Source organism: Salarias fasciatus, chromosome 9, assembly GCF_902148845.1.
Source record: "Salarias fasciatus chromosome 9, fSalaFa1.1, whole genome shotgun sequence".
Taxonomy (NCBI): Eukaryota; Metazoa; Chordata; class Actinopteri; order Blenniiformes; family Blenniidae; genus Salarias; species Salarias fasciatus.
In genome coordinates this window covers 22,821,556-22,847,534 of record NC_043753.1, presented here as the reverse complement: position 1 = coordinate 22,847,534, position 25,979 = coordinate 22,821,556, and the positions used below count along the sequence as shown (strand labels likewise).

At 44.6% G+C, this 25,979-nt stretch overlaps 1 protein-coding gene across 5 annotated transcripts in view; it reads right to left on the bottom strand.

Annotated features, from left to right (window-relative positions):
- LOC115394103 (zinc finger protein 45-like) overlaps positions 1-25,979 on the bottom strand; it is a 1,173,573-nt gene that overhangs the window by 81,614 nt on the left and 1,065,980 nt on the right. The window contains exons 2-4 of one of the 5 annotated variants that reach the window (XM_030099276.1): positions 20,571-20,591; positions 19,467-19,468; positions 5,360-5,529 (exon numbers count right to left, since the gene is read on the bottom strand). The exons of 1 other annotated variant lie outside the window; for it this stretch is intronic. In XM_030099276.1, coding sequence (XP_029955136.1) covers positions 5,360-5,405 — 46 coding nt within the window. In that variant the 5' untranslated portion in view covers positions 5,406-5,529; positions 19,467-19,468; positions 20,571-20,591. Of the gene's footprint in view, positions 1-5,359; positions 5,580-7,013; positions 7,070-18,257; positions 18,609-18,692; positions 19,796-20,570; positions 20,592-25,979 lie in introns of those variants that run through there. 3 more of the 5 variants (XM_030099277.1, XM_030099278.1, XM_030099282.1) reach the window with 3 other exon arrangements.

Below are 25,979 nucleotides of genomic sequence, written 5' to 3'. Positions count from 1 at the left end.
GCTGGAATTTTGTCAGTGAGCTGCGAGCAGTGACACTGATGTGGTCCTTGACGAGTCCAAAAACCAACATCAATATGGCATATGTTGGTAGCCTTGTATAAAAACTGACCTTCTCGTCATCTTTCAATGATTCTTCTCCAGTTTCAGCAGCTGCCAGTTTGTTTTTTTAATTCCACATTCTCTGCAGTGAGACGGTTGATCTCATCCTGAATGCCAGTGACCAGGATGCCAGTGAGATCGGTCTGACACTCCTGACCAGTTCCCTCCTCTTCTGGCTGCTGCATGTCGGTCTGCTCCTCCAGTGGTTCATAACCACCGGTCGCACAGTCACTTCATGAGATGTTCTGTAAAGCCACCAAACTCTCAGCAGCTTCTAAATCTTTCCTCCTCTTATTGCAGCTACTGGCACATTCTGCACGGGCCTGGGCTCCTGGAGGTGGTGCTGGGACCTTGTTGTGGCCCACATTCACTGATGGCAACCAGTCAGTTGTGTCTGGGGGATTCAGGTCTGATGGATGACCTGGAGTGGAAGGATGGAAAGAAGACATTTTGTAAAAAATTGTCTCACAAAGCAGCTCATTACATTAACTACACTTTACATAGACTACAATGTGTAGAATATGAGCAATAACCCCAACCCACAATGTCCTGCAATCATGGTCACTTTATAACCCCCACAATCATTCATGGTCACTTCAAAATACACACATTCAATTGCAGTAAAACATACTGTACTGTCAAATGAGGGCTGTATTAGGGCTGTCAAATGATTAAAATGTTTAATCAGATTAATCACAGCTTACATATTAATTAATCATGATTAATCACAAATAGTCGCAATTTCCAATTATGTCTAAAATATACCCTTTTTTCCTGTATTGCATTAACAGAAAAACGACAGCCTATGATTATATATATTTAACATGTCATGTGTTTTTTACTTAAGGCTCCAAATAAAATAAATATTCAACAAATAAAACATGCACACCATAACATAATGCCTGTGTGTGCAGTGCTCCCTCTGCAGTCCCTCCAAAGTTGGCTTTTGGCAGGAGTTACATTTTCAGGTCTGTAACAAATGTAGTACCACAAGAAAAGCAAAACTAAGAAATACACTTTTTTTCTTGCACAATTAAACAGGTCATTCTTAGCCAGTATTCCTTTTTGTGTGGAAATCAGAAAACTGCTTCAACATTTTTTTAATCAAAAAAGTAGAATCCATGGGGCCAGCTGGCTCATCTAACTCCATATTGCTTTCTTCTTCTGTTTTGATAAATGAGTTGACCAGGCCTCATTTGCCTCCAGTCTGCTGTCTCAGAGGTGAGGCTTCTTCTTCTTCTTCAGTGCTTAAAGCTCGTGTCCGGAGTTTTGAAAGAGAGAGGTTTTTAATCCAACGTCTCAGGTTCTGCCCTCCCTCTGCTTTCATGAGCGACCAAGCCACGCCCCTTTAATTGTGCACGCGCATTATCTGCCGAGTGAAAATGAGAGCCTCCGAGTCCTACAGCATCCTACATGTTTAGCCGTTTACGGTGGATGTTCAGCAGACAGTGGATATATCCGAGGTAAGCACGGCGGCTGCTGCGTAGCCACCGGACGGTTCCCCCGGCCCAGCGGCCTAGCCTCCAGGCCCGGCTCCGCGGGCAGGCGACCGGACACACGCGCCAGCCGCCCCTGACCCACCTGAAGACGGTAGACGAGCTGACTTTATGATAACACTGGCGATGGATGAAAAAATATAGCCGAAATGAGCGATTTTGCAGAGATTATGTCCCACGCTGAAGCTCCCTTGCCGTGGCCCCCGCTAAGTGCGGCTACATCGGATGGATCTAAATAACTTCTGAAGGGCTCCGAGCTGCACAATGTTTGTCTGAGTGAATATATGAGCATGCACACACCTATAAATAAGGTCCAAGTGTCAAAAAATCGAAGTTGCCCTTTAACAGCAGCTTGCACTCCATGGGGGTGCACTATGCTGATAGAGGTGAGGCTTGTCATGATGCGCATGCATGAAAGCTATAGTGCGTAACTTCAGTCGCCCTCTAGCGGAATTCTGCGTTCTTACAACAATAAAGCCGGCGCTTCCACATGACGTACGCCCAAGTGCCCCCCCCAATCCCCCTAGCCACTGCCACGGTGATTCGCGTTTCCACAGTGCGAATCATCGGTTGGAAACGGTTTTTATTCTGTGTGAATCAGGACAGCTGGTGGAAAAAAAGATGGACTCTCCTGAAGAGGTAATTATTGTTTTCCTTTGTTTGTTTTTTTTTTGCCACAGAAACGCAAATAGCTTATTACAAATGGGAGACAAGGTGCCTGCTAATTTGTACCTGACAGGTTTGCCTTCTCCGTCGGTCACTTTCCTTCTCCCAACTGTCCAGGCTTTTTTTTGGTGGTAGGATCCACTCCAGGACTCTTTCTCGGCCGTTTCTTTGGATTATCCGCCATGCCGCTTCCTCATTCTGCCTGCGCTCTGCCTGTTGCTATGAGACCCTCTGCCCGTCCGCTCCCTCCCTTCTTGTTGTGACGTAAAATGCATAATTTCCTGCTCGCCAGCGCGGGAATGTCGCCGGTCGACACGCAAAGCAATAATCACATATATTGAAAAATCCCGCGACATGTTAGAGGAGCCGATCGGCTTAATCTGCATTTTGTCATCTCCACTAGTAGTGGCTTGGTTAAAACGGACGTTCATAGATGTTTAAAAGTTACGCACTATAGCTTTAAACTGCGTTAAAATTTTTTAATGAGATTGATTATATAAATTAATTAACGCCATTAACGTGTTATTTTTGATGGCCCTAATTTGTATATATATTAAAGCTCCTGTTATATTTTAGATTTATGTCTTATTTAAAGTTAGGTCTTTCCTCCTTTTAGATCTCCACTGTTATTCTATTATCCTATTATTATTATTAAGATTTGCACTATTACTTATGCTTACTCATCTTTGCACATTTCCTCACAATTTTGCTCCTCCCTGTGTGTTCTTTGAGCCTCTGTAAAGGTAAATTTCTCCATTGTGAAATAAATGAAGGCTATTCTATTCTAGACACACACGCTCACAGAATTAAGGCCTCCACACACTGCAGGATAATCGGGCCGAATTTTGCCCCGATCTTCTCCTCCCGATCGAAGCCGACAGGGTCCGATTGTCGGGAGTATGCAAATGAGTTTGGGTCCGATCTTCGTGTAGTGTGCGGTGTGTTCAGAGAGATTTTTTTCCGGTCGGAGCCTCTCGGGAGGCGTCGTAAGGGGAGATCGTAGATAATGAACATGCTTAATATTTCCGATCGCAAATCCTGTGGTGTGTGGAGCTCCGAGAGGCGCCGATCAGCTCCGAGTAGAGCTGTCCACACCCTCGAAATAAAGCTCTCTGATTGGGTGAATAGCTCCGTCTCACCAAGGTGCCGCTGATTAAAAAAATCCACTCACAGCTGTCAGAGCTGGATGAATATATGTCTGTGAAATATATTCACTATATATGACAGTGAAACAGAAAAACCAGAGCTCCTAAACTCAGCTGTACAGAAAGTGATGGTTAATCCTGTCACTCCTGGATGAACTGGATTTCTTCCATTCAGACCCAAACTCTGATCTAATAGCTGCATCTCCGCCAGTCCTGCAATAATTCCAATGTTTTAATTAATCTCCGTTATTAACCATCACGGAAGAATGGGAAAAAAAAAAAAAAAAAAAAAAAAAAACTTTCCGCTGACTCCATGTCCTCAGAGACAGGCAGACTATAATGAAACTTTCCTAATCAAAGCTCAACGTGTTTTTATTCTGATCTAAACTATCAAATCTGTGGACACAAAGAATGATTTAAGATATTTGGTGATTTAAAAAAGTAGCTTTTATTTGACACGGTCTGCTAATAACTTTATTCTACTGCTCCACTCGGGACTCAAAAGTAAAAAAAAAACAAAAAAAAAACACACACACACAAACAGATTAGCTAATAAGCTGAATTATTATTAAATGTGGAGGGTATATTATAATAAAATGATGTGACACTATGTTTCCCTCTTCTGTACTGGAACATTTAAATTTTCTGACAAGGTCCCGACAGTCCGTGCTCCGTGTGCACTGGGGAGGGGGGGGTCTGCACTGAAGGAGCGATGCCGATGTGAATGAATGAACTGAGGGAATGAATGAGTTCTCCACTTATTATTGAAAGTGGAGATGAATGTAAAAACAGCAATGAAGGGAAACAGCACAAAGTCACGTTGGACTACGTGAGATTTGGAGGAGTGAGGAGCCGATTCTCGGCTGAAGATTCTGCTAGTGTGTGGTCTGCTCCGGAGCGACACCACACACTAGAAGATCAGGAGAGGAAGATCGGGTGCGATCTGTCCTCTGTTCTCTTGCAGTGTGTGGTGTCTGAATCGGGGAAGATTGAAAAAATCCTGTAGTGTGTGGCGGGCTTTACTCTAAACCTTGAAGACTAAGAAATGCTGAATTCTAATCCTTAGAATACCAAACAAGTTATATGATGCATCGGAAGTTGGTTTGTTATTTTGGGACCCATTTACTTTAGGGGTCCCCCTGGAGTTGCTGGTCTCAAGTATCAGTTGCTCTGATTCGAAATTATTTGTAAAGCAGCATTAACCCTAAGTAATAGTCAGTTATAACTCTAGCACTAAAAACATGGTATAATTTTAGACGGTAGTCTAATGTAAGCTCGGTTGCGCCACAGTTCAGAGCACAGGGTTCTCACAAAAACTCATAGACATTCTACCCAAATGCTGCATAAAATCAACTCTGAACTTACCGGATACAAAGTGGAGATCACAGACTCTCATGTACTTTATGCTTGATTCCTGTACATCAGCTCTTGAAATCCTCGGTAGCCAGCCAGCCCGTCTTCTTTGTGAGACTTCTCAAGTCTGCTCTCCTTGGTGCGTGACAACAGTCGGTATCCAAAAAAAACAACAACCCACATCGCGGTCTGCCTGCATCCCACAACCAACAACAGCACAAAAGTTCACCATTGTCAGTCTGGACTACTCTACTCATGCACGGGCGATGATGTGTACCGGATAATCTGTTGAGTCCGCGCTGTGTGACCGCACCGTGTTTATCCTCCATAGTGGCGATCGCTGCGGAAAGTCACGTGAACGTCAATTAGGAACACCCAATCAATCACTACACTACCTGAGGTGGAGGGATAATGAGACATCCTGCTTTAAATGTTTCCAGGAAATGCCTCGTCAAACATCATCAACCTCCACAACTTCACTGGGCAGACCAGTGAGGGGAAAAGTAGTCATAGTTCCATCAAGCACATCTGCTCACAGCACCATGATGATGGACAACCTCCAGCAGTCACATTCATGTGTTCATTCACACGTTTCCAAACCTGCTCTGTGTAACTTGATTTGAGGATTCCAGTTGATTTCCAGCATCCTGCGTTGACGACCAATCTCCTCCTCGCACTGAACCACAGTTGGTTGAAACGGTGAATATTTCCTCAGCAGCAGCAGTTAGTCTCTGGGTGGTCAAGTCTCTCTCAGAGTGGTTGGAGCTCGTCTGCTTGTTACCGATGTGTTGCTGTGTGTTACGCGCCCCAGGCTTGGTGACTACGTGAACAAAAAGAAACAGAGGTAGAACGTGAGAGAAAGAATCAAAGATGCACTTGTGACATTCCCAGATCACGTCTTATTAAAACAATTAAACATAAGATTCACATTCAGTGCAATTTTTCTGTGTGGTTTACATAACTATAACAGCTTCAATAAAGTCATTTTACATCTGCATACATTCACAATTATTCAAAACTCTTATTCTTACTCAATGCATCTTCAACTGCTTTATAAGCAAATACAAATTTGGGCTTAGCAGGTTGGAATAAATTATAAATATATAAATCTGTATAAATTAAATGAACATGACTATCTTAAACTAAATGCTCATACAAAAACACAAAACATACCTAAAATTTCAAACATCATAAATCATTCTTAAACCTGTAATAAACAGCATTAAGGATTCATTAAAAACATCAATTCAACTAGAGAGTCCCGTTGTATCAATCTGGAGCTTTAAAAAAAGTTGCAAAAAAAATACATGACTGATAGAAAACACACTTATCTGGCATGAAGCACATGAAATATCGAGAGCCAACCGCGGACTCTCACGAGACTACCGGAGCAGCGCGGCTCCATAAGCTCATACAAAAGTCAGATAAAACTTACATAAAGTGAATAAAAAATGCTTTCTATTACATCCAGGTGCAATACGAAGCTGAGTGCTTTCATTTAAAGTAAGTTTAACGAGGGTGACCATATTTTGGTTTCCAAAAAAAGAGGAGAATCAGCGGGGCCTCGAGACAAATTCAGATAGGCTTCTCGGAGGTTGATGAACATGCTTTATGCTTCAATGATGCAAAATTAACTTCTGTAACAAAATGAAATTAAATCTGTAAAAATGTACAAAAACAAACATAATAATAGCTTTCCAAGACTCTTTTCAAATAAGCAAATAAATATTAAATAACGTTCTAAATATGAACTCTTCTGTTAGAAAATCCAGCTTCAAAAATATATTTCTTAATAACTGTAAGAAGATAAATAATAGAATAGTCTCACAAAAATACTAACTTAACAAACAAAAAGGTTATATGTTATATACGTTTCATGTTTGATTGTCTACTTCGTCCTGCTTTTCTTTTACATTCTATTTTTCCTCTCGATATGTTGGATTATTATTATTATTATCATTATTATAATTATTATTATTTGCAGTTCATCTGTGAAGCAGAAAACTTCGGCATTTTCCGTGTCTCGCTGTCTGAACAGCCCCGTCTGCTCTCTGCTCTCCGTCTGTTACATTGCGCAATAAAGCAAGTGCTCGTCAATTTACGTTCACGCGTAATTGTGCTATGAAACACAGTGAACATGGGACATTTTCTTGAATTTATTAAACCCGCCCGGACGCCCCGGACAGGACGTAAAAAGTGGACATGTCCGGGTAAAAGAGGACGCTTGGTCACCCTACTTTAACCAATTACTGACCTGTGAAACAGGGGTAGAACGCGAGAGAAATAATCACAGCTGCACTCGCGCCGTTGGCAAATCTGAGGCTGGGACCGGAAGTCCGTCCGCAAAGCGCATCGGGGCAGGCACAGTGTCTGTTTCAAAGATTCCGCTTTCAGTCTCTCAATTATTCACCCACTGTGGGTGACCCACAATAACACAGGACCACATTTTATGAACATAAAATACTTCTATGCCACAACACTGGATTTGTAAACTATAAATAGTAATACTATGGCGTATAGTCAGAGCATTCATAATAAAATATTACCTAAATGTGGTTGCACATTTGGGTGCATCACACGTGTGCTCTCTGGAGGGAAAAGTCAGTGATGTGATGGATGTGAAGGTTTCACAGTGATGGATGTATGAAACAGGACAGAACACACATCAGAAACATTCAAAGACAAAAAAAAAAAAAAAAAAAAAAATCTGCTCATTTCAGTGAATCTGAAAATACCTGTGGGGTTTCAAGGATAAATGGCAAAACTGTGTGGATGCAACATTACATTCTCTGAGCTCTGAGAACTTTGTGGGAAGTTTCCAATATATGATTCAGACTTTTTTTCTGGCCAACACTTGAACGCATCTTTACTAGTCTAAACGATTTAATGAAATGTCTGTATTATAAACGTGAACCGCAAAATCTGCACAAACGCGTGTTAGCTCAGATTGTAAATAAATCACTTCCTCAGTTTGCAAACAGCTCAAACACCGTTTCCTCTGTTTCTGATACAGACGCTGTTTAATACTGAAGGTTTCTGTTACTTCACTGTGAACAAGAACTGCAGCTGCAGCCTCGTTTCTGTCTGCCAGCTTTAAAACAAATGTAACGATCCTCCAGCAGTCACATTCATGTGTTCATTCTCACGTTTCAAGACCTGTTCTGTGGAAGTTGATTTGAGATTTCCAGTTGATTTCCAGAAGTTTTCTCTGTCGATAAATCTCCTCCTCGAACTCGATGATAGTTTGTTGAAACACGGTGAATATTTCTCCAGCAGCAGCAGTTAGTCGCTGCTTGATAAACTCTCTCAAAGTCTGAACTGAACTCATTGTTGCTGCAGGAGATGAAATATTTCCTGTGAGGTCAAAGCCATTCTAAATAATGAAGATGAAGTGCTGAGTGAGAGAGACTCCAATTTATTTCAACCAAAACCAGCTGGACAGGCCAGTAACTATCTTTTGCAGGAAGCAGAAATGTGAGTTGCAATTCATGAAATATTATGGGTGAAAATATACAAATGTTTTTTAGTTGGTATTTATTTTTTGTTCTATTGCTTTATTTGAAATGAAATGATTTGTTTGGCTCCATTATGTAATTATGTTTTTAATTGTCATGTCATCCTGACATGAACAACATTAGGGGCCGGTGTGTAGGAGCCATTAATCATTTCACTAAAGGGGACATATTATGCTTTTTTCACTTTGTGAAGAGTTTCTTATCGTAGCATGTGTTGCCGTAGCCTGATTATGATGCTCAAATTTGAAAATTGTCTGTTCCTCCTTGTCTTGTTACACCACATTTTGTGAAAATGCCTGCTGAAACGGTTGAGTTTGAGTTTGGTCTGCTTATCCTGAAATAAGCAGATTTAACTCCTCTCTCTGACTGTGCCCCCACTGTGTGTGTGTGTGTGTGTGTGTGTGTGTGTGTGTGTCTTTGTCTGTGTGTGTGTGTGTGTGTGTGTTTGTGGATATGTGTGTGTGTGTGTGTGTGTGTGTGTGTGTGTGTGTGTGTGTGTGTGTGTGTGTGTGTGTGTGTGTGTGAGTGGGCGTGGACTGATGCGTTCAAGTGCATACTGGGAAGCAGGCTCATAAACGGCCTGTTCTGAGGAGGCCTCGTCAGAACGATTTTTTTAGACTGCTGAAACTCCAAACAAAGGATTTTTTAGTCGCAAACAAACTAATATAAAATGTTTTTGGGCTTCTGAGACCTATATGACATGACTGAAAACTAGCATAATATTTCCCCTTTAATTTAACCACCAGGGGGAGCAGGAGGGGTGAAGGTATATAAGGAGCACCCAGGTGTTGAGCTGCAGGTGTGCCAGAGGGTCAGCATACAGTCTTTTGACCATGTCCGTGTGGGATCGTGTTTGACCGGTGTGTATGGAACTTATGAGTGAGCTCTCCGGCTCCAGCTTGGCTCTTGGTAAACAGCGGATTTACACACAAGGGAAAATAAATGGGTCGCCGCACCCAAATGGAAAGAGTTGATTCGTCGTGGACACACGTCTGAAACGGTCCTCTCTCTCCATCCTCAGAGGATCTCAAAGTGTACCAGCCCAGATAGGAAATGGGTTGTACTGGAGGCTTCAAAACACCAACTTCAGCTCAATAGTCAGACGTCCAGCAGGAGGTAGAGAGACACCACAGACTGGAGGAGAGAGAGAGTCAAACGTTCGTGACATGTAATAGTGACACATAGTGAGTGAGAAAGGAAAGAAGCTCAGTGAAGGTCCTCCAGCAGTCTAAACCTGTGGCAGCTTCTCTAGAAAATGGTTCAGGGTGGACTGGTGCTGAAGCAGCTCTAACTGGAAGCTTTATTCACCAGAAAAGCCATGAGCCGAACTGTGAAAGTAAAGTCAGCCACCCTCATTATTGATGAATCTCAGGTCCCCTTCCTCCATTCCTGTGACCCCAAATCTCCCTCAGTAGCTCCAAGATCTGTTGAAAAGAGTCATCAGAACCAATTTTCGTCATGTGAATACTCTCATGCTTGATTGGTAAAATGTTTTATTACCTGCTGGTCACTGAATGGCAGCCACCACAGCTTGAGGTGACACATTTGATACTGGGTGTCTCCAGATAACATGCATTTCAATGGTCTGCAATCTGTGATGATCTGATTGAAGATTGCATCTGAAAGTCAATCATTATCATATTGACAAAATAATTATTTTGTTACATTTAAATTTAACAAATTTAATACTTTTGAATTTGTTGTTAATGTGCTGATCACCTATTGACTGAAAAACATCTTCGTGATTCATTGCTCTTATATGATATTCAGTCTCTTTTATAACCCTTTTTCTAATTTGGAGGCACTGATCAATACACAGCAGTCCCAGCAGGTTGAACACATTCATGATCAAATTACTGGTGCAGGTCAATGTCACCTAATAAGCCTCTTAACACACCAAAAATCTGTGTGAGGTAAGAATTTACTCTTTTTAATAAACCAACATATGGATTTAAGGCAGAAACAGCAACAAACGCATGGAGCAGTTAACACTGAGCATACTTATTGCTCCTAACATAACCTAACATAAGGAGTCTTTATAGGGCAAGAGATAAAAACACAGAAACAGAAAGCAAAAGCAGGTACAAATACAGATGCAAAAGGTATAAGTATATAAGGTATAATAAGTTCCACCTACTGTGGGAATTCATTTTAGTTTTAATATTCTTTTTCTAATACTTGCTTGCTAACATATGATACTCAGAAGAAAATACCACCATAGAAAGGCATTTGACTTTGTTTTGCTGCTGCTTATGTATCTCTGGATGACTTGTAACCTTAACCTTGAAAAAAAGCACATGACGTCCTGGGAAGGTTTTCTCGTCTGAGCTCTTGCTGATAACATTTGGGGGACCGAAGGATGGAGACTGTTGAGGCGAGATAACCCTGAATACGAAACTTGGGACTGGTGGATCCACGTGCCTGGGAGAGAGGATGGTGCAGACAATAGAAAACTACAGAGAACCACAGCTTGAGAACCCCGCCTGCAAGTGAGGGATCAGAAATACACACAGATTAGACGTCGCCTTTCGCCTGCTGGACGCTACTCTCAGGTAGATCAGGGACTCAAGGAGTAGAAATCTGTGTCAGGGAAACAACATCTTGGTGTCATAAATTCACACACTAAAAACTAAAGGCTCTGTGCGATCGAGTGACTAGAGGGGCGATTAGACAAGATAGACTAGACTAGATAGTGTGATTAGAGGGGAAGCCTCGGCTGGAGTGGCCCCGTGGAGACAGGCTGAAGGACTTACATCTTGACACAACCATATCCTTCTTAATACAGGATGATACTTTCTATAGAGACAAGAAGGCAATTCCATACCTGAACAGAAGGCAATCCAGGATTCTGTTGACATGTGAAAGACACATCTGAAGAAACCAGGAAGAAAGCACAAATTCCCACTTTTCTGGGGAGCGAGGCGCTTGTATATGTGCGTTAAATCAAGTAAACTAAAAAAAAAAAACAAAAAAAAACACGTATCCAGTTGGCAGACTTCCTTGCGTTTGTGCTGTTCTATGATAATATGTCTATATTTGCTGCAATGTCAATTCCGACCGGCGTCCTTCTGGATATGTCTTTTCCAACTAGCCAAATTCCTTTTACGTCATTTCCGACTGGCGGACGTCCTCATGGGTAATTTCTGGTAGTGAACTTCTGCCTACGTCACTTCCGGTGAGTGGCTTTTGATCTGTTTCAAGATGGCAGCGCCCGAGTTCGAGCATGTCAGCACCCTTAGCAGAGCCGGCCCGGGCTTGTCAAGCCTAGACGAGCCTGAGACAGGCGGGGGTGGGGGGTGCCAAGCGATGCCAAGCGGTGCCGAGCGGTGCCGAGCAGGGCCGAGCGGTGCGTTGCTCACACAGAGCGGCAGAGTGGCTGGGATGCATAGTGGCGGGGGTGCGAAGCGGCGCAGAGCGGTGCTCACACAGAACACGGAGCGTTGGGGCGCCCCATGTACGCTCATGGCGCCCCCCTCTGTACACTGTACCCTAGGCAGCCGCCTAGTTCGTACATTCCTAGAGCCGGCCCTGACCCTTAGCACTGCCATCTTGGATTCCACACCGGTGCCTCTTATGGGAAAAGTTCACGAGTCACGGTGATGTCGACTATCATAATCCTCGTGACTAATTTAATGATTGTTGTCTTCAGGCTATTTTTGAGCTCTTTTTTCTCTCAAACTGCCGAAGCACCTTCTGCTGTCTCGTCTGCCTTCTGTCTGATGCACATGCGCAGGAGAGGTCTCGCCTTGCTCCGGGCCGTTTACCCACCTCGGCCCCGACTCAGACCAACTCGGCCCTGGAAGTCAGACGCCCGCACGACGTGACAGCCGAGGCCCAGCCAAAGTGCCTCTCTGCTGGGGAGAGGAGCTCCGCGACGTTCCCATCCAAGCTAATTGTGGCTAAGTTAGTGAAAACTGTACGGCAGACGAGCTGACTTTATGATAACACTGGCGATGGATGAAAAAATATAGCCGAAATGAGCGACTATGCAGAGATTATGTCCCGCGCTGAAGTTTCCTTGCCGTGGACCCCGCTAACTGTGGCTTAATCGGTTGGATCTAAATAACTTCTGAAGGACTCCGTGCTGCACAATGTTTGAGTGAGTATATGAGCATGCACACACCTAGAAATAAGGTCCAGATGTCAAAAAACCGAAGTTGCCTTTTAAGCTGAAACGGTCAAGGGGATGTGCATCTGACTGTGCCCCCACCATGTGTGAGAGAGTGGTAGTGGCCAGATGCGTTCAGGTGCATCCCGGAAAGTAGGCTGTGAAAAACAGGCTGTTCGGATGAGGGCTCCTCAGAGCCACTTTTTAGACCGCTCAAACTCCGAACATAGGATGCATTTGGAGCAAACAAACTTATACACTATGTTTTCGGGCTTCTGTGACCTATATGACGTGACTAAAAAATAGCATAATAGGCAGTGGTGGGTACAGCTAACCAAAAAGTTAGCTTCGATAACCGTTCTTCCGCTAACTGAAAAGTTAGCTTCGATAACGCTAAACTGATAAACTGCTAAAAGATTTAGCTGAAGCTAACACTAACCGCTAACCGCTAACGCCTGATTCACACAGGACGTGCCGCGCACAGAAGCGGCAACGCCGCACAACGAGTTTCGGATCGAGCTCCTATCTGACGGTTCATAGGCACGGGTACGCTAATGTTTTTCAAAGTTAGCTGAACAGCTAATCCGCTAATGAAAATGTTAGCTTCACTAATTAGCGGTTAGCTGATTAACGGACTGCGCCCACCACTGATAATAGGTCCGCTTTAAGCGACTGTGGAGGAAAAACTCCCTTTTAACAGGAAGAAACCTTTGCAGAACCAGGCTCAGAGGTGGCGGCTTTGTGCTTTTCCGGTTGGGGTGAGGGGACAGAAAGAGAGAGAAGGAGATAGGACAGACAGTTTCTTGTATCTACATAGAATTCATATATAAACACAGGGCACATAGGCTACAAGAGGAACAATCATCAATGACATGTAGTAATACAATGAAATTACAGTAATACAATAAAATTACATTGAAACGAGAGAAAGGAGCAGAACTGGGAGCCGGTTCCACGTGGCAAGAGCCCAGGGTTAAGTAAACGCTTACACCCACTGGGTCCGGGTTACCTCAATTAATCAGTGGAGCAGCTGTTTTCATTGATGCCCAATTAGAATTGAATGCTCCCATTGGCCCAGTTTACATGGGTGTTTTTTTCAATCGGATTGTAAACAATCGTATTAAATGGAGTGTATTCATGAAGTGATCCACGATGAATCCTCGTTTACAAGGACCCTGGGTGAAGCGGATTATACAGCGTCCTGTGACATGCGCACAAAGTCTCACGAGGAACTTGCAGGTCTTTAGCTCCGCAGCAGCAGTCCTCAGCGCCGAGCAGAGAGTTTTTATCTGCTAATATCTGCTCAAATAATGTCCCAAAAGTCCATGATACGCTGCTGGAGGAGCGGCTGCTCCCCTGGCTGCAGCACCGCTGCACCGAGCGGCACCTCTCGTTGTGAGCTCTGCCTCTGCTCCGCCTGTCGATGTTTCGAATTAACTGGTGCCCGTGTTAACTTGTGACCAATACATGATTGAAAAATGTAGTCGTTCTTGCGAACGTCGGTTATCGACAGTTACAGTGAGTGTATACGTTTAAAGTCATTTGTGAGTCTTACTTTAACAACTGCTGTAATCAAAATGTGTTTACACAGACCTCCGCCGTCATTCGTTAACACGGGAACCAGTTAATCCATAACACCAGCCGGCGATCGCTTGTATTCTGCTATAGAGCTCTTTATACAACTCGCTATTGCGCGATTTGGTTCCATCTCGCCTCTCCAATGTTTTTTCTGTTGGGTTTTTTTTACTAAAAAAGTGTTTTTCAACCACCGTGGCGTTCTCTGCTGGTTTTTTGACTGTGCTGCTTCCCGTTTACTGGCACGTCACTACACGCATGCGCAGAACAAACACTCCCCCAGTACAATCCGCTCCGCTGTCAGACTCGTTTATAAGGGACACGGAGCGGATTGTCGATCGGCGTAGACCACCTCATACAATCGGCTCCAAATTACAATCCGCTCCGAGTGAAGCGGATCCACTAGGTTGTTTACATGACACATTTTACAATCCGCTCCATGTACAATCCGCTTATACGTGGTCCATGTAAACGTGCCTATTGAATCCAGGCTGTCTCATTGGCTCAGCCGCGAATGATGTTCTATCTGCGATCCCTCAATCACGGTTCTGGCCCACCTAATACCCCTTTCACACTGGCCAAAAAACCCATTTAAACCCGTTAATTACCCGGGTCCTCGTGGCAGTGTGAAAGTGTTCACTCGGCATTAGACCCAGGTTTTTCAACCCTGCAATCGACCCGGGTTTTTAGCGGGTCGCTACTATCGCCTTTTAGTGGGAGGGGCGAAAGGGAGTGTGAAAGGCAGACGCGAGCCGACGCGGTAACTTACATGGTGACGTCGACGCAGCATTGCTACGTTAGCACGCTAGTTGTTGTTTCTGGACACAGCGTGAGATTTCCTTCGTCAACATGACCCAGTATTGGCAAGATAGCGAGACCAGATAGCTTCTATGGATCCATGGGGAAGAGGAGATTCGTCTACAGGTAATGGGGACTGTGTTCCGCTGCATTGTTTACTTTCGCTTTGCTCCGTCGCGCTGATGATGTCATCAACGCGGGACACTATCAGCGCGGGAAGACGCAGCAACGCGGCTCGCCAGCAGGCGGTTAGACGCGGGTCTGCATGCAGTGTGAAAGGACACAAAAGGCGATTAGCGGGTTGAAAACACGGGTCGAAAACACGGGTCAACCCGCTAGTTGCAGTGTGAAAGGGGTATAAGAGACAGCCTCTTCGTCCAGGGTTTTGGTGTTCTGACTTTTTAGTCCTCCATAGTGGAAAGAGAGAGAGAGGGGGAGAGATCATTTTATTTCCATTGAAGTGGACACAGGTTCAAAGATGTATACAATAAAATCTATGACTCATTTTCCTAACATTTTCTTATTTTCTGTTCAGGATGTCATCATGGTGTGGGGAGTCAGGCTTGAAAAGAATTCAACTGGAAGACAAAAATAAGGTTTTTCAGAACTCCGTTAAAAACTGTTTTGTCAAAAAATTAGTAAAAATAATACATGCTGGAGAAATTGTGGACTCATGGGTGACCAAGCTCATATGTTTTGGAACTGTCCTGCTGTTCGAGATTATTGGAAAAACATTAAAGTGAAATCCCCTTTTGAGAGAAGGTGGAGACCAATGATTGCCTTGTAAACCAGACCCGCCCACTCCTCATCCGCATTTGGATTTTGGAGTTGAGCTCAGTCTGGGTAGGAGCCCATAGATGGGGATTTCACTCTGTCGTGAAACGGCCGAGCCAATCAGCGTTGCCGCTTTTTGTTTTCAATGTTTTTTTTGGCGAATTCCGGTGGCTAAACCGGAAGTGACACCATCACTGCGCGTAGCAGAGATGACGGACGTCAACTTTAACCATCGTCTGAAAGCTGCAATCAGTAAAGTTATAGCCAAAATACCAAGAATTACAACAATCAAGCAAGAGCAAGAGTCTGCGCTTGGCGAGTTCCTTACAAGAAAAGATGTTTTTGCATGTCGGGAAGCTAGTGCCAATGAGCTAATGGTAACCCTTAGAGAAGCGAACGCATTTTGATGATGTATTTGTTCTTAAGCGGTGATTGGCTGAAGTACGCTGTCAGTCAAAGGCCCCCTGCAAAGAGTTTCTATGGGCTCCTATCCAGACATGTCCGTTTGTGACCACATTGTGGCTGTTTGGAGCAGGCTTGGTCGTATCGTGAGTTAGCGCAGCTCACTGTTCAATTACTAATTGAACGTTGTTGCCCGCGTATCTGTTGGAGTTATATTAATCAGTAAAATAACACTGCCTTGGCACGAAAATGCTTCAGTTTTAAAAGTGTGTACTGTATGTTGTGTCACGAGTGACTTTCATTATGCTGTTGCTTAGCTTTCTGCACTTATGAGGGTAGCAGCGTTGATGGAGTTAATCTTCATTTAGTATCAGAGTAACTTGTAGCTCAGCTCACTACTTTCCAAGTGGCTTGCGCAACACAGCTTTTCAGTCATTCTGTTGTAATTTTAGCTTGCAAGCCATGAAAATCAAAAATCAAGTTGAGATGGGTTTTTTCTAATTATCACATTTCCAACATATGAGGGTTTTGTCACAATATTGTATGTCAGCAGTCATGTGTTGCATGAAGAATGAAGTTTTTTAGAGTGAAAAGTTAAAGGGCAACTCCGGTTTTTTGACACCTGGACCTTATTTATAGGTGTGTGCATGCTCATATACTCACTCAGACAAACATCGTGCAGCTCGGAGTCCTTCAGAAGTTATTTAGATCCAAACGATGTAGCCGCACTAGCGGGGGTGCCACAGCAATGGAGCGTTAGCGCTGGACATAATCTCTGCAAAGTTGCTCATTTCGGCTGTATTTCTTCATCCATCGGCGCTGGGTTGCCTTTCGGTCGGAAGGGGGGCCTCCGGCGGTGTCCTGCGGCCTGGCTTGGAGCGCGCATCCGCCGGGCGGCGGAGATCTGGATTGTCCCGGCGAGGAGAGCGCTCCGTACGTCGCGCGGCCGGCGTGGAGCGCGCATCGGCCGGGAAGCGGAGATACGCTTCCTCCCGGAGAGGAGAGAGCTCCGGCCGCGGTGCGGCGGGCCGTCGCGCATCCCATGGCCGGTGTGGAGCGTGCATCCGCTGGGGAGCACAGATACGCTTCCTCCCGGCAAGGAGAGAGCTCCGGGCCGTCGCGCGTCCCGCGGCCGGCGCGGAGTGTGCATCCGCCGGGGAGCAGAGATACGCTTCCTCCCGGCAAGGAGAGAGCTCCGGGCCGTCGCGCGTCCCGCGGCCGGCGCGGAGCGTGCATCTGCCGGGGAGCGGAGATACGCATCCTCCCGGCGAGGAGAGACATCCAGCGGCCTAGCGGCCGCGTGTGAGCCGTGCGTCTTCGCGGGTGTCCGGAGCCTCCGTGGAGCAGCTGAGGGCTGTTTTCCAACTCGGCCCCTGGAAGTCAGACGCCGGGGCACCGTGACAGCCGAGGCCGACTCAAAGTGCCTCTCTGCTGGGGAGAGGAGCGCCGCAACATTCCCATCCGAGCTAATTGTGGCTAAGTTAGCGAAAACTGTCAGCTCTTTCAGCTGACCCACCTGAAGACGGTAGACGAGCTGACTTTATGATAACACTGGCGATGGATGAAGAAATACAGCCGAAATGAGCGACTTTGCAGAGATTATGTCCCGCGCTAACGCTCCATTGCTGTGGCACCCCCGCTAGTGCAGCTACATCGTTTGGATCTAAATAACTTCTGAAGGACTCTGAGCTGCACGATGTTTGTCTGAGTGAGTATATGAGCATGCACACACCCATAAATAAGGTCCAGGTGTCAAAAAACCGGAGTTGCCCTTTAAAGTACAACTCAGTAGGAGTGTTACGGTACACAGAACGGTACATACCTTGGTGTCAGGGTCACGGTTCGGTACGTTTTTCGGTACAGAGGGGAAAAAGAAACAAAAGCTAACAAATACCAGAGCATCTTTCCCACTCGACAGATTTATACGAGACTGGCGGGTCTTCCAACTCCACACGCTGCATCTCTCATTCCGCTTGTACTTTCTTCTTTGTTTAGATCCGTTTGTTCTTCTTCTGTGGTAATGGTGATTGCTGGCAGCTTTTAGGCTCATTACTGCCACCTAAGGTTGGAATCAGGACTCGCTTTTTTTTTTTTTTTTTTTTACTCACTCGTGTATGTCGTGTGATTGTGTGTATCGACCCGTGAGCCCTGTACCATTATGGTACGGGACAAATACAAATATCGTTACACTCCTACAACTCAGTCATGTCAACTCCAAAAGAAACATCAAAGAATAAAGCCCACTGGATTCACATCAGCATTTCCATTTCTTGAAAGTTCACATTTATTGTGACAGACCACAAACTGAAATTTTCATGAAGCACAGTTTAAACAGTATCTGAATCAGTCAGGTTTCCTTCAAATAAATATTTTCTCACATATTTCACAAGAATGAGTCTTCTCACTTTTGTGAGTTCCCATGTGGCCCAGCAAATCATTCTGTTGACTAAAACTTTTGCAACGTTTCACAAGAATGAGGCTTCTCACCTGCATGAATTCTCATGTGAACCTTCAAAGAAGTCTGTCCACTGAAACCTTTACCACGTGTTTCACAAGAATGAGGCTTCTCACCTGTGTGAGTTGTTTTGTGGACCAAGAAATGACTCCGTTGACTGAAACCTTTGCCACATGTTTCACAAGAATAAGGCTTCTCGCCTGTGTGAATTCTCTTGTGAACCTTCAAATGAGACTGCCGACTGAAACTTTTGCCACATGTTCCACAAGAATAAGGCTTCTCACCTGCATGAATTCTCATATGAACCTTCAAATAACTCTGCCGACTGAAACTTTTGCCACATGTTCCACAAGAATAAGGCTTCTCACCTGTGTGACTTCTCATGTGGTCCAACAAATGACGGTGTTTACTGAAACTTTTGCCACACGTTTCACAAGAATGAGCCTTCTCACCTGTATGAATTCTCATGTGAACCTTCAAAGAAGTCTGTCCACTGAAACCTTTACCACATGTTTCACAAGAATGAGGCTTCTCACCTGTGTGAGTTCTCTTGTGGTCCAACAAACGACTTGGTTGACTGAAACTTTTGCCACATGTTTCACACGAATGAGGCTTCTCACCTGTGTGAGTTGTTTTGTGGACCAAGAAATGACTCCGTTGACTGAAACCTTTGCCGCATGTTTCACAAGAATAAGGCTTCTCACCTGTGTGAATTCTCATGTGAACCTTCAAATCACTCTGTCCACTGAAACTTTTGCCACATATTTCACAGGAATAAGGCTTCTCACCTGTGTGAATTCTCATGTGAACCTTCAAAGTACTCTGTCCACTGAAACTTTTGCCACATATTTCACAAGAATATGGCTTCTCACCTGTATGACTTCTCATGTGGACCATCATCTTACTCTGTCGACTGAAACTTTTGCCACATGTTCCACAAAGTATCTTCCCATCAGTGACCATTCTGACCTTCTGACAAAACTGATGTTCTTTATGGTCAGTTTTCTCACATATTTCTTCAGAAAGAAGCTTTTCACATTCAGCCTGCTTCTCTGAAACATGAAAGTTGTTCTCTGGTACTTCTGCTTCACTCAGGTCACTTTGATCCTCAATAGAAGGAACCTGAAAAGTTTCACTTTCAAACTTCAGAATAAATCGTTCTCCCTTCTGGCTGCTACTGAGTTCCTCGTGTTCTTCAATCTGTGAAGATTCTGGTTCCTCCTGCTCCTCCTTAAACTGACAAAGTCCTGGTTCTTCTTTTTCTTGTTTGATGTGTGGAGGTTCTGGTTCTTCTTCTTTGATCTGGGGAGGTTCTAGTTCTTCATGTTTGATTTGTGGATGTTCTGGTTCTTTTTCTTTTTTGATGTGTGGATGTTCTTGTTCTTGTTCTTCTTTGATGTGTGGAGGTTCTGGTTCGTCCTCTTCTTTTTTTATCTGTGGAGGTTCTGGTTCTTCTTTGATGTGTGGAGGTTCTGGTTCGCCCTGTACTAGACAGTAGTTTGTTTCCTGTTTAAAGAGCTGCTCCTCTCTGCAGTCATGGTCCTGTTGGAGCTCTGCAAAGAAACAAATGCAGAAGACAAAAGATTAGCAACATTATCTCTACAGTTCCAAATTAAAAAAAAAACAAAACACTGTTACTCCAGCAGTCAATCTGAAAACTTTCATTCAAAATTTAAAAACATGGTACAGTCAAATTGTTACTTATTGATCATCTTCAGCTGCTGATTGATTACTTATTTGGACTAAATTTTTGAAGGCGGTGTATTCACTCACCTGCAAGATTCTGTTAATTGTTTACTACACTACCTGAGGTGGAGGGATAATGAGACATCCTGCTTTTAAATGTTGCCAGGAAATGCCTCTTCAAACAACATCAACTTCCACAACTTCACTGGGCAGACCAGTGAGGGGAAAAGTAGTCATAGTTCCATCAAGCACGTCTGCTCACAGCGCCAGACCTCCAGCGGTCACATTCATGTGTTCATTCACACGTTTCCAAACCTGTTCTGTGTAACTTGATTTGAGGATTCCAATTGATTTCCAGCATTCTGCGTTGACGACCAATCTCCTCCTCGTACTGAACCACAGTTTGTTGAAACAGGGTGAGTATTTCCTCAGCAGCAGCAATTAGTCTCTGGGTGGTCAAGTCTCTCACAGAGTGGTTGGAGCTCGTCTGCTGGTTACCGTTGTGTTGCTGTGGACTCTCTGGAGGGAAACAAGACAAAAGTCACTGATGTGACGGATGTGAAGATTTTACAGTGATGGATGGATGAAACAGGACAGGACACACTGAAATCACAAACATTCTGAAACAAAAACATCTGCTCATTTTGTTAAACTGAAAGTACCTGTTGGGGTTTAAAGGATAAATGGGAAAACTGTCTGGATGCAACATTACTTTCTCTGAGCTCTGAAACCTTTGTGGGAAGTTTCCAATGTGATATGGTTCAGACTTTTTTTCCGAGCAACACTTGAACGCATCATTACTCTGAACGATTTACTTTTTTGTGTGATCAATTTTTTTCTTATTAGAAAAAGAAAAGCATAGTACTGTTCAAAAGCAGTAATACAACAAATTAGAGGCGTTTCTTCTTCGACAGTTTTTTAAGATGAGCCCCCCCCCAAATTGGAGACGTTCCCTCCCTCCCATGGTCTTCTGTGTTGTATACTCAAAGTATCTATACTAGTACAGCACACCATATCTTGGTCTCGTTAGTGCTTGGTATTTTGAGGTAGAGAAAAAGAAAGGAAGAAAAAACAAAAAGAAAAATGCAGAAATGTCTATGCTTACATACCCACTGCACACATACATACAGACTATACATATATATACATATATGTACACACATATGCATTCACATAAGTACACCCGTATACATTTAAACACAATAATAATAAATTAATTACTTAGCTAAACAAAAGTGTTTAAACAGTTGTTAAATTAGGAAATATTAAAAGACAGGGTCACAGTTTGCATACATATAACGTACGTATTCCTCAAGCCAGTAAACCTTTTACGGCTGCAGCCGCAGAGGTCGTGGTACGGATCGTTTTCTGGCCAGCCCCGTGCATCCTTGCCACTGACGACTCCATGTAAATTATGCTCAGAAATGTCTGCAGCAGGGGGCGGGGGATCTCTGGTGGCCCTTTGCTTCGGGTTGGGCTGGGGTGTTGGGGTCGGCCCGCTGGCCCCGGGTACCTGTGGTGCGGATGCAGGTCGGCCCTGTGGGGGATGCTTGTCTGGGGTGGGACTGGGGGGGGGGCCTGGGTGTCCTGGCGGCGGGCCTGATGTGTCTTCTGGGCCCCCGCCGTGAGTGGGGTGCACCCTCTTCTCTCTTTTTTTTTTTGGGGGGGGGGGGGTGGGGTTATCTGGGCGTGTCCCTGGTCTCCAGCGCTGAAAAGACCCCGACTGGGTCCTGGTGGCGTGGCCTCCTGGCCCTCTTGGGGGCGCTGGGGCCTGGAGACATGACCAGCATCGGGGTGGGTTTCCCGCGGGCTGGTGTCGCTGCTGCTCATTGGGTGTCGCCTGTGCCCCCGGCTGCCCCCGTGGGTTCTGGTTGGCCTGTGGCGCCCCGGGGGCAGGACGGGTGGGTGATGGTGGGGGCTGGGGGTGGTGGGGGTGGGTGCTCGGCGGGCTCGCCCTGTTTCCTTGCCTCCCTCAGGGGGGGCCCTGGGGGGTTGGGGGCGGGTGCCCGCTTGCCTCCGGGTCTCCGGGGTGGCGGCCTTTCTCGGTTTCCCCCATGGGTCGCGGGGCGTGGCATTACGGGGGCACCTGTGGCGTGGATTGGTGTCTGCTGGTGCCACCCCGCTATTCCTGGTGCAGGGCTCTGGACTGTTTGGGTCACATCACATGCACGTCGAAATGATCACTCCAGCCTCTGCTCAGACTCACTGTGCAGTATAGAACTTATCAGAACACACTGGTTGTTCCCCTTCAGTGCCCAGACACTGGTTGGTGTCTTCTATCATTGGTACCTTCAGCTCTATCATCTCCATCTAGTCAGTCCCCCCTCACCCTACTCCCCCACCCTCACAACTTTTCACAACCCCCACGTGGTGTTACACTGCCCTCTATCATAGGTATGAGGTACTAGACCTTTTACCTCTGTAAGGGCTGGTGATGGTCACTAAATTGCAAAAAGAATAAAATTGCAAAGTGATCTTGGCAGTTGACAGCAGGTGTTGTTTGACTTCGAGATGAATGCAGACAAAAAAAAAAATTTAAAAAAAGAAAGAAAAAAAAAAAGAAATATTTGCAGCCACTGGATGCGTTTGAGTGTGTAGGGAGGCTTTCAGCATAAGGCCAACATTTTTTTTAGCTGAAGGTAACCCTGCTAGTAACGTACGGTTTTGTGTGGAGGAGAGGTTCAGTGATGAGGTGTCGTTGAGAAGCAGTACCTTTGGCAAACATGGTATATTTATGAGCAGCAGATCTGACAATATAAACGATATTTCCTTCGAAAAGGACACCACATCAGGACACTGCCAGAACATGTGTAAGAATGATCCCACTTGAGTTAGAGAACACAGATCACAATTGGGAGACTGTACAATTTTCATGTAGTAGCGTTTCTTTGGTGTAAGGTACATTCTGTGTATGAGTTTAAAGTGGATGAGTTTATGATTGAGGTTTTTTAATGTTTTGTCTAGGTTGTCCCATACATTAGAACAACTTATTTCATCACTGGGAATACCAAGGTCTCTGGTCCACACTTGGTGAACAGCTAGAGGGCCACAAGAAGGTTCTCGTATGAAAGCATAAAGAGTAAAGACAAGGCCTCTCGGTTTCATTCCCACATCTAACAACTTGTGTAAATCATGGGTGGGAAGGGGAATACCCCAGGGCAGACCGTAGGCTCGCATCGCTGAACGAAGATGTAAATAAAAGAAAAAGGACACACCTGGGAGATTGTAAGTAGTTCGAAGATCATCAAATATTCTCAGACCCATATCACTGTATATATCAGCTATAACATTGATTCCCCTGTCACTCCATTCTCTGAAGGAAAAAGGTACCCCTCTAGTTAGAAGAGAATAGTTGTGGAATATTGGACTTTGTTTATGCCACTTCAGCGCCGAGCCCATCTCCTTCCCCACTGAGTGCCACACTGTCAAAAGGAATGACATAACTGGACCCAACCTATGTTTACTGGAAAGCCCAGAATGAATTAAGTCTTGAAGTCGGTGAGGAGAGGCTAAGGCCCAATCCCATTTCTCATTCTAGCCCTACCGCTTAGCCCTACCCCTTTCCCCTACCCTTTTGAAATGGAGTGCTAAGGGGTAGGGTCGAAAGTAAACCCCTCCGAATTGGGACACCCCTTTGATAATTGTGTCGATGGGGTGTCCCAATGTAGACAACGTAGGCAGATGCGACAATTGTTTGCCGAAGAAGAATTTTTTTTCTTACATTTTAAAACTTCACTCATTGAGAAAATACTTACATTTATGAACTTCTTTCGTTGCGGACGCCGCCATCTTGCCGATCTTGCGAGGCTGGCGGCCGGTGGCGAGGGGCGGCGGCGGAAGCGCTTGTTTTGTCCGCCTACACCGCGAGTGGTGGGCGGGGTCAGCTCACTTCCGCATTGGCGGGAGCGCTCATTTCCACACCCGTGCATTCCAGGCGGGCAGTGTTGAAGAAACCAGTTTATTGAAAATAATCGTCTATCTGTTGTGTTTGGAATGCGCCTGGAATGCGCTCCCACCAATGCGGAATTGAACTAACCCCGCCCGCAACTTGCGGTGTAGGCGGACAAAAGAAGCACTCCTGCCGCCGCCCCTTGCCACCGGCTGCCACTGGATCATACCCCTCCGTTTGGAGTGTGCCTCGGGAGAATCTCCGTTTGGAGGGGTGAATAGCCCTCCCCCTTCCCCCTACCCCTCCGTCATAATGACAATCGGGACACTCCTACCCCTCCACGTGAATGCGCAAAACGGAGGGGTAGGGCCAAGGGGTGAAATGGGATTCAGCCTTGGTCATATGTGTCTCTATCCGAAAGGCTAGAACTTTAGCATGTATTTTAATTTCAGCATATTTTAACTTCCACAAAGGGAGGGATCCTTATTCGGTTTAGGGAGGATGGTGAGGATAGCAGAATTAGCATCTCTGTCAAATGTGCCCCTATCCACAGCTGTGAGGATCATATCGAGCATGTGCTGACCCAACTCTTTCCAGAAAAATAGATAAAATTCAGAAGGTTTACCGCCCCACCCTGGTGATTTCCCTTTTTTCATCTTCTGAATGGCTTCCTTTAATTCCTCAATGACATGGGTTTCTGCAGATCATCATATCCTCTTGGTTTAAAGTTGGAAGATTTGCCCTCTGTATGAATTTATTGCATTTGTCCTTGTTAGGGTTGCCAAAATTCTGGGAATTTTCAAAGTTGGAAACTTTCTATGGGAATTAACGGGAATATATGGGAATAAACGGGAATAAATAAGAAATTTAAAAAATTGAAGGTTGGCCCTTAACAGGGAACTTAAATATAGTTGGGGGGAATACATTGTAGCATAGGCTTGGCTAAAACAACCAGATTTAATGCAAGTACAGTCCTCAATCACATGCACACCGCACACTGCTCAGTACAGGGCTATTTAAGCCACGCCCCCTACATGCACTGTGCATTCCTCCATCACATGCACATGTGATTTCTTGAAGCCTGGAGGCCACACTTTTGAGCTCAAAGCACAAGACACACACATTTGAGCCAGCAGACTATATAAAGTCAAGTAAGTTTTAATAATATCATGGGGTAAATATATTTACCCAAGCCCTGTTAACTTGCAAATATTAAATAAAAATGTATTAATACAGTTGCAGTAGCTAACTAGCTGGTAAGTTAGGTGTTAAATGAAAGCTATTTTTCATTTCATTGACCATTTAGGAGGCTAGCTAATTATGGTGGTAGCTCCCTCAAATTTGATGCTGTTTTCTTCTGTTTGATGCTGTTTTTGTATTATTTTGCATGGATGTCTGCTTATGACAAAAAAATTTTACATTTATGTTTGGATATGATACAGTTTGTTTAAATTACCCCCAATTTCCAGTTAATTCCTATAACTTCCCAATAATTCTCATAAATTCCCATAATTCCCATGGAAAGTATCTAATTTGGAATATTTTCAAAATTCCCCAGCTTAACTTTCTATGGAAAGTTTCTGGAAATTTACCAGAAATTTTCCACCCCTTTGCAACCCCAGTCCTTGTCTAAGTTAACTTCAGACATATAGAGGTCAGAGTAAAATTTGACGAGTTCATCAATAATAGCTTTTGGTTCCGTTAAAATGGTCTGAGATGATTCAGATCTGATCGCTATTATGTTAGTAAATTTTTCATTTTGCTTAAAGGTGCATTAAGGAGTTTTTCAACTTTAAAAATACTTATTTTCCACCATAAATATGTTCCACATTTTTAATGATGTGTACAATGTGCCCTGACATATTCATTACAAGTACCTCTAACAGCGCTAAATTGTCACTTGAAAGTTGCAGTGCCGGTCCGGCACCAGAATTTTTTTGGGGAGAATTTGAAAGGAATGACGTAATGCACGTTCCGGCTGGCCTGATTTAGTTAGGTTACGTTTTGTCCGCCATTAC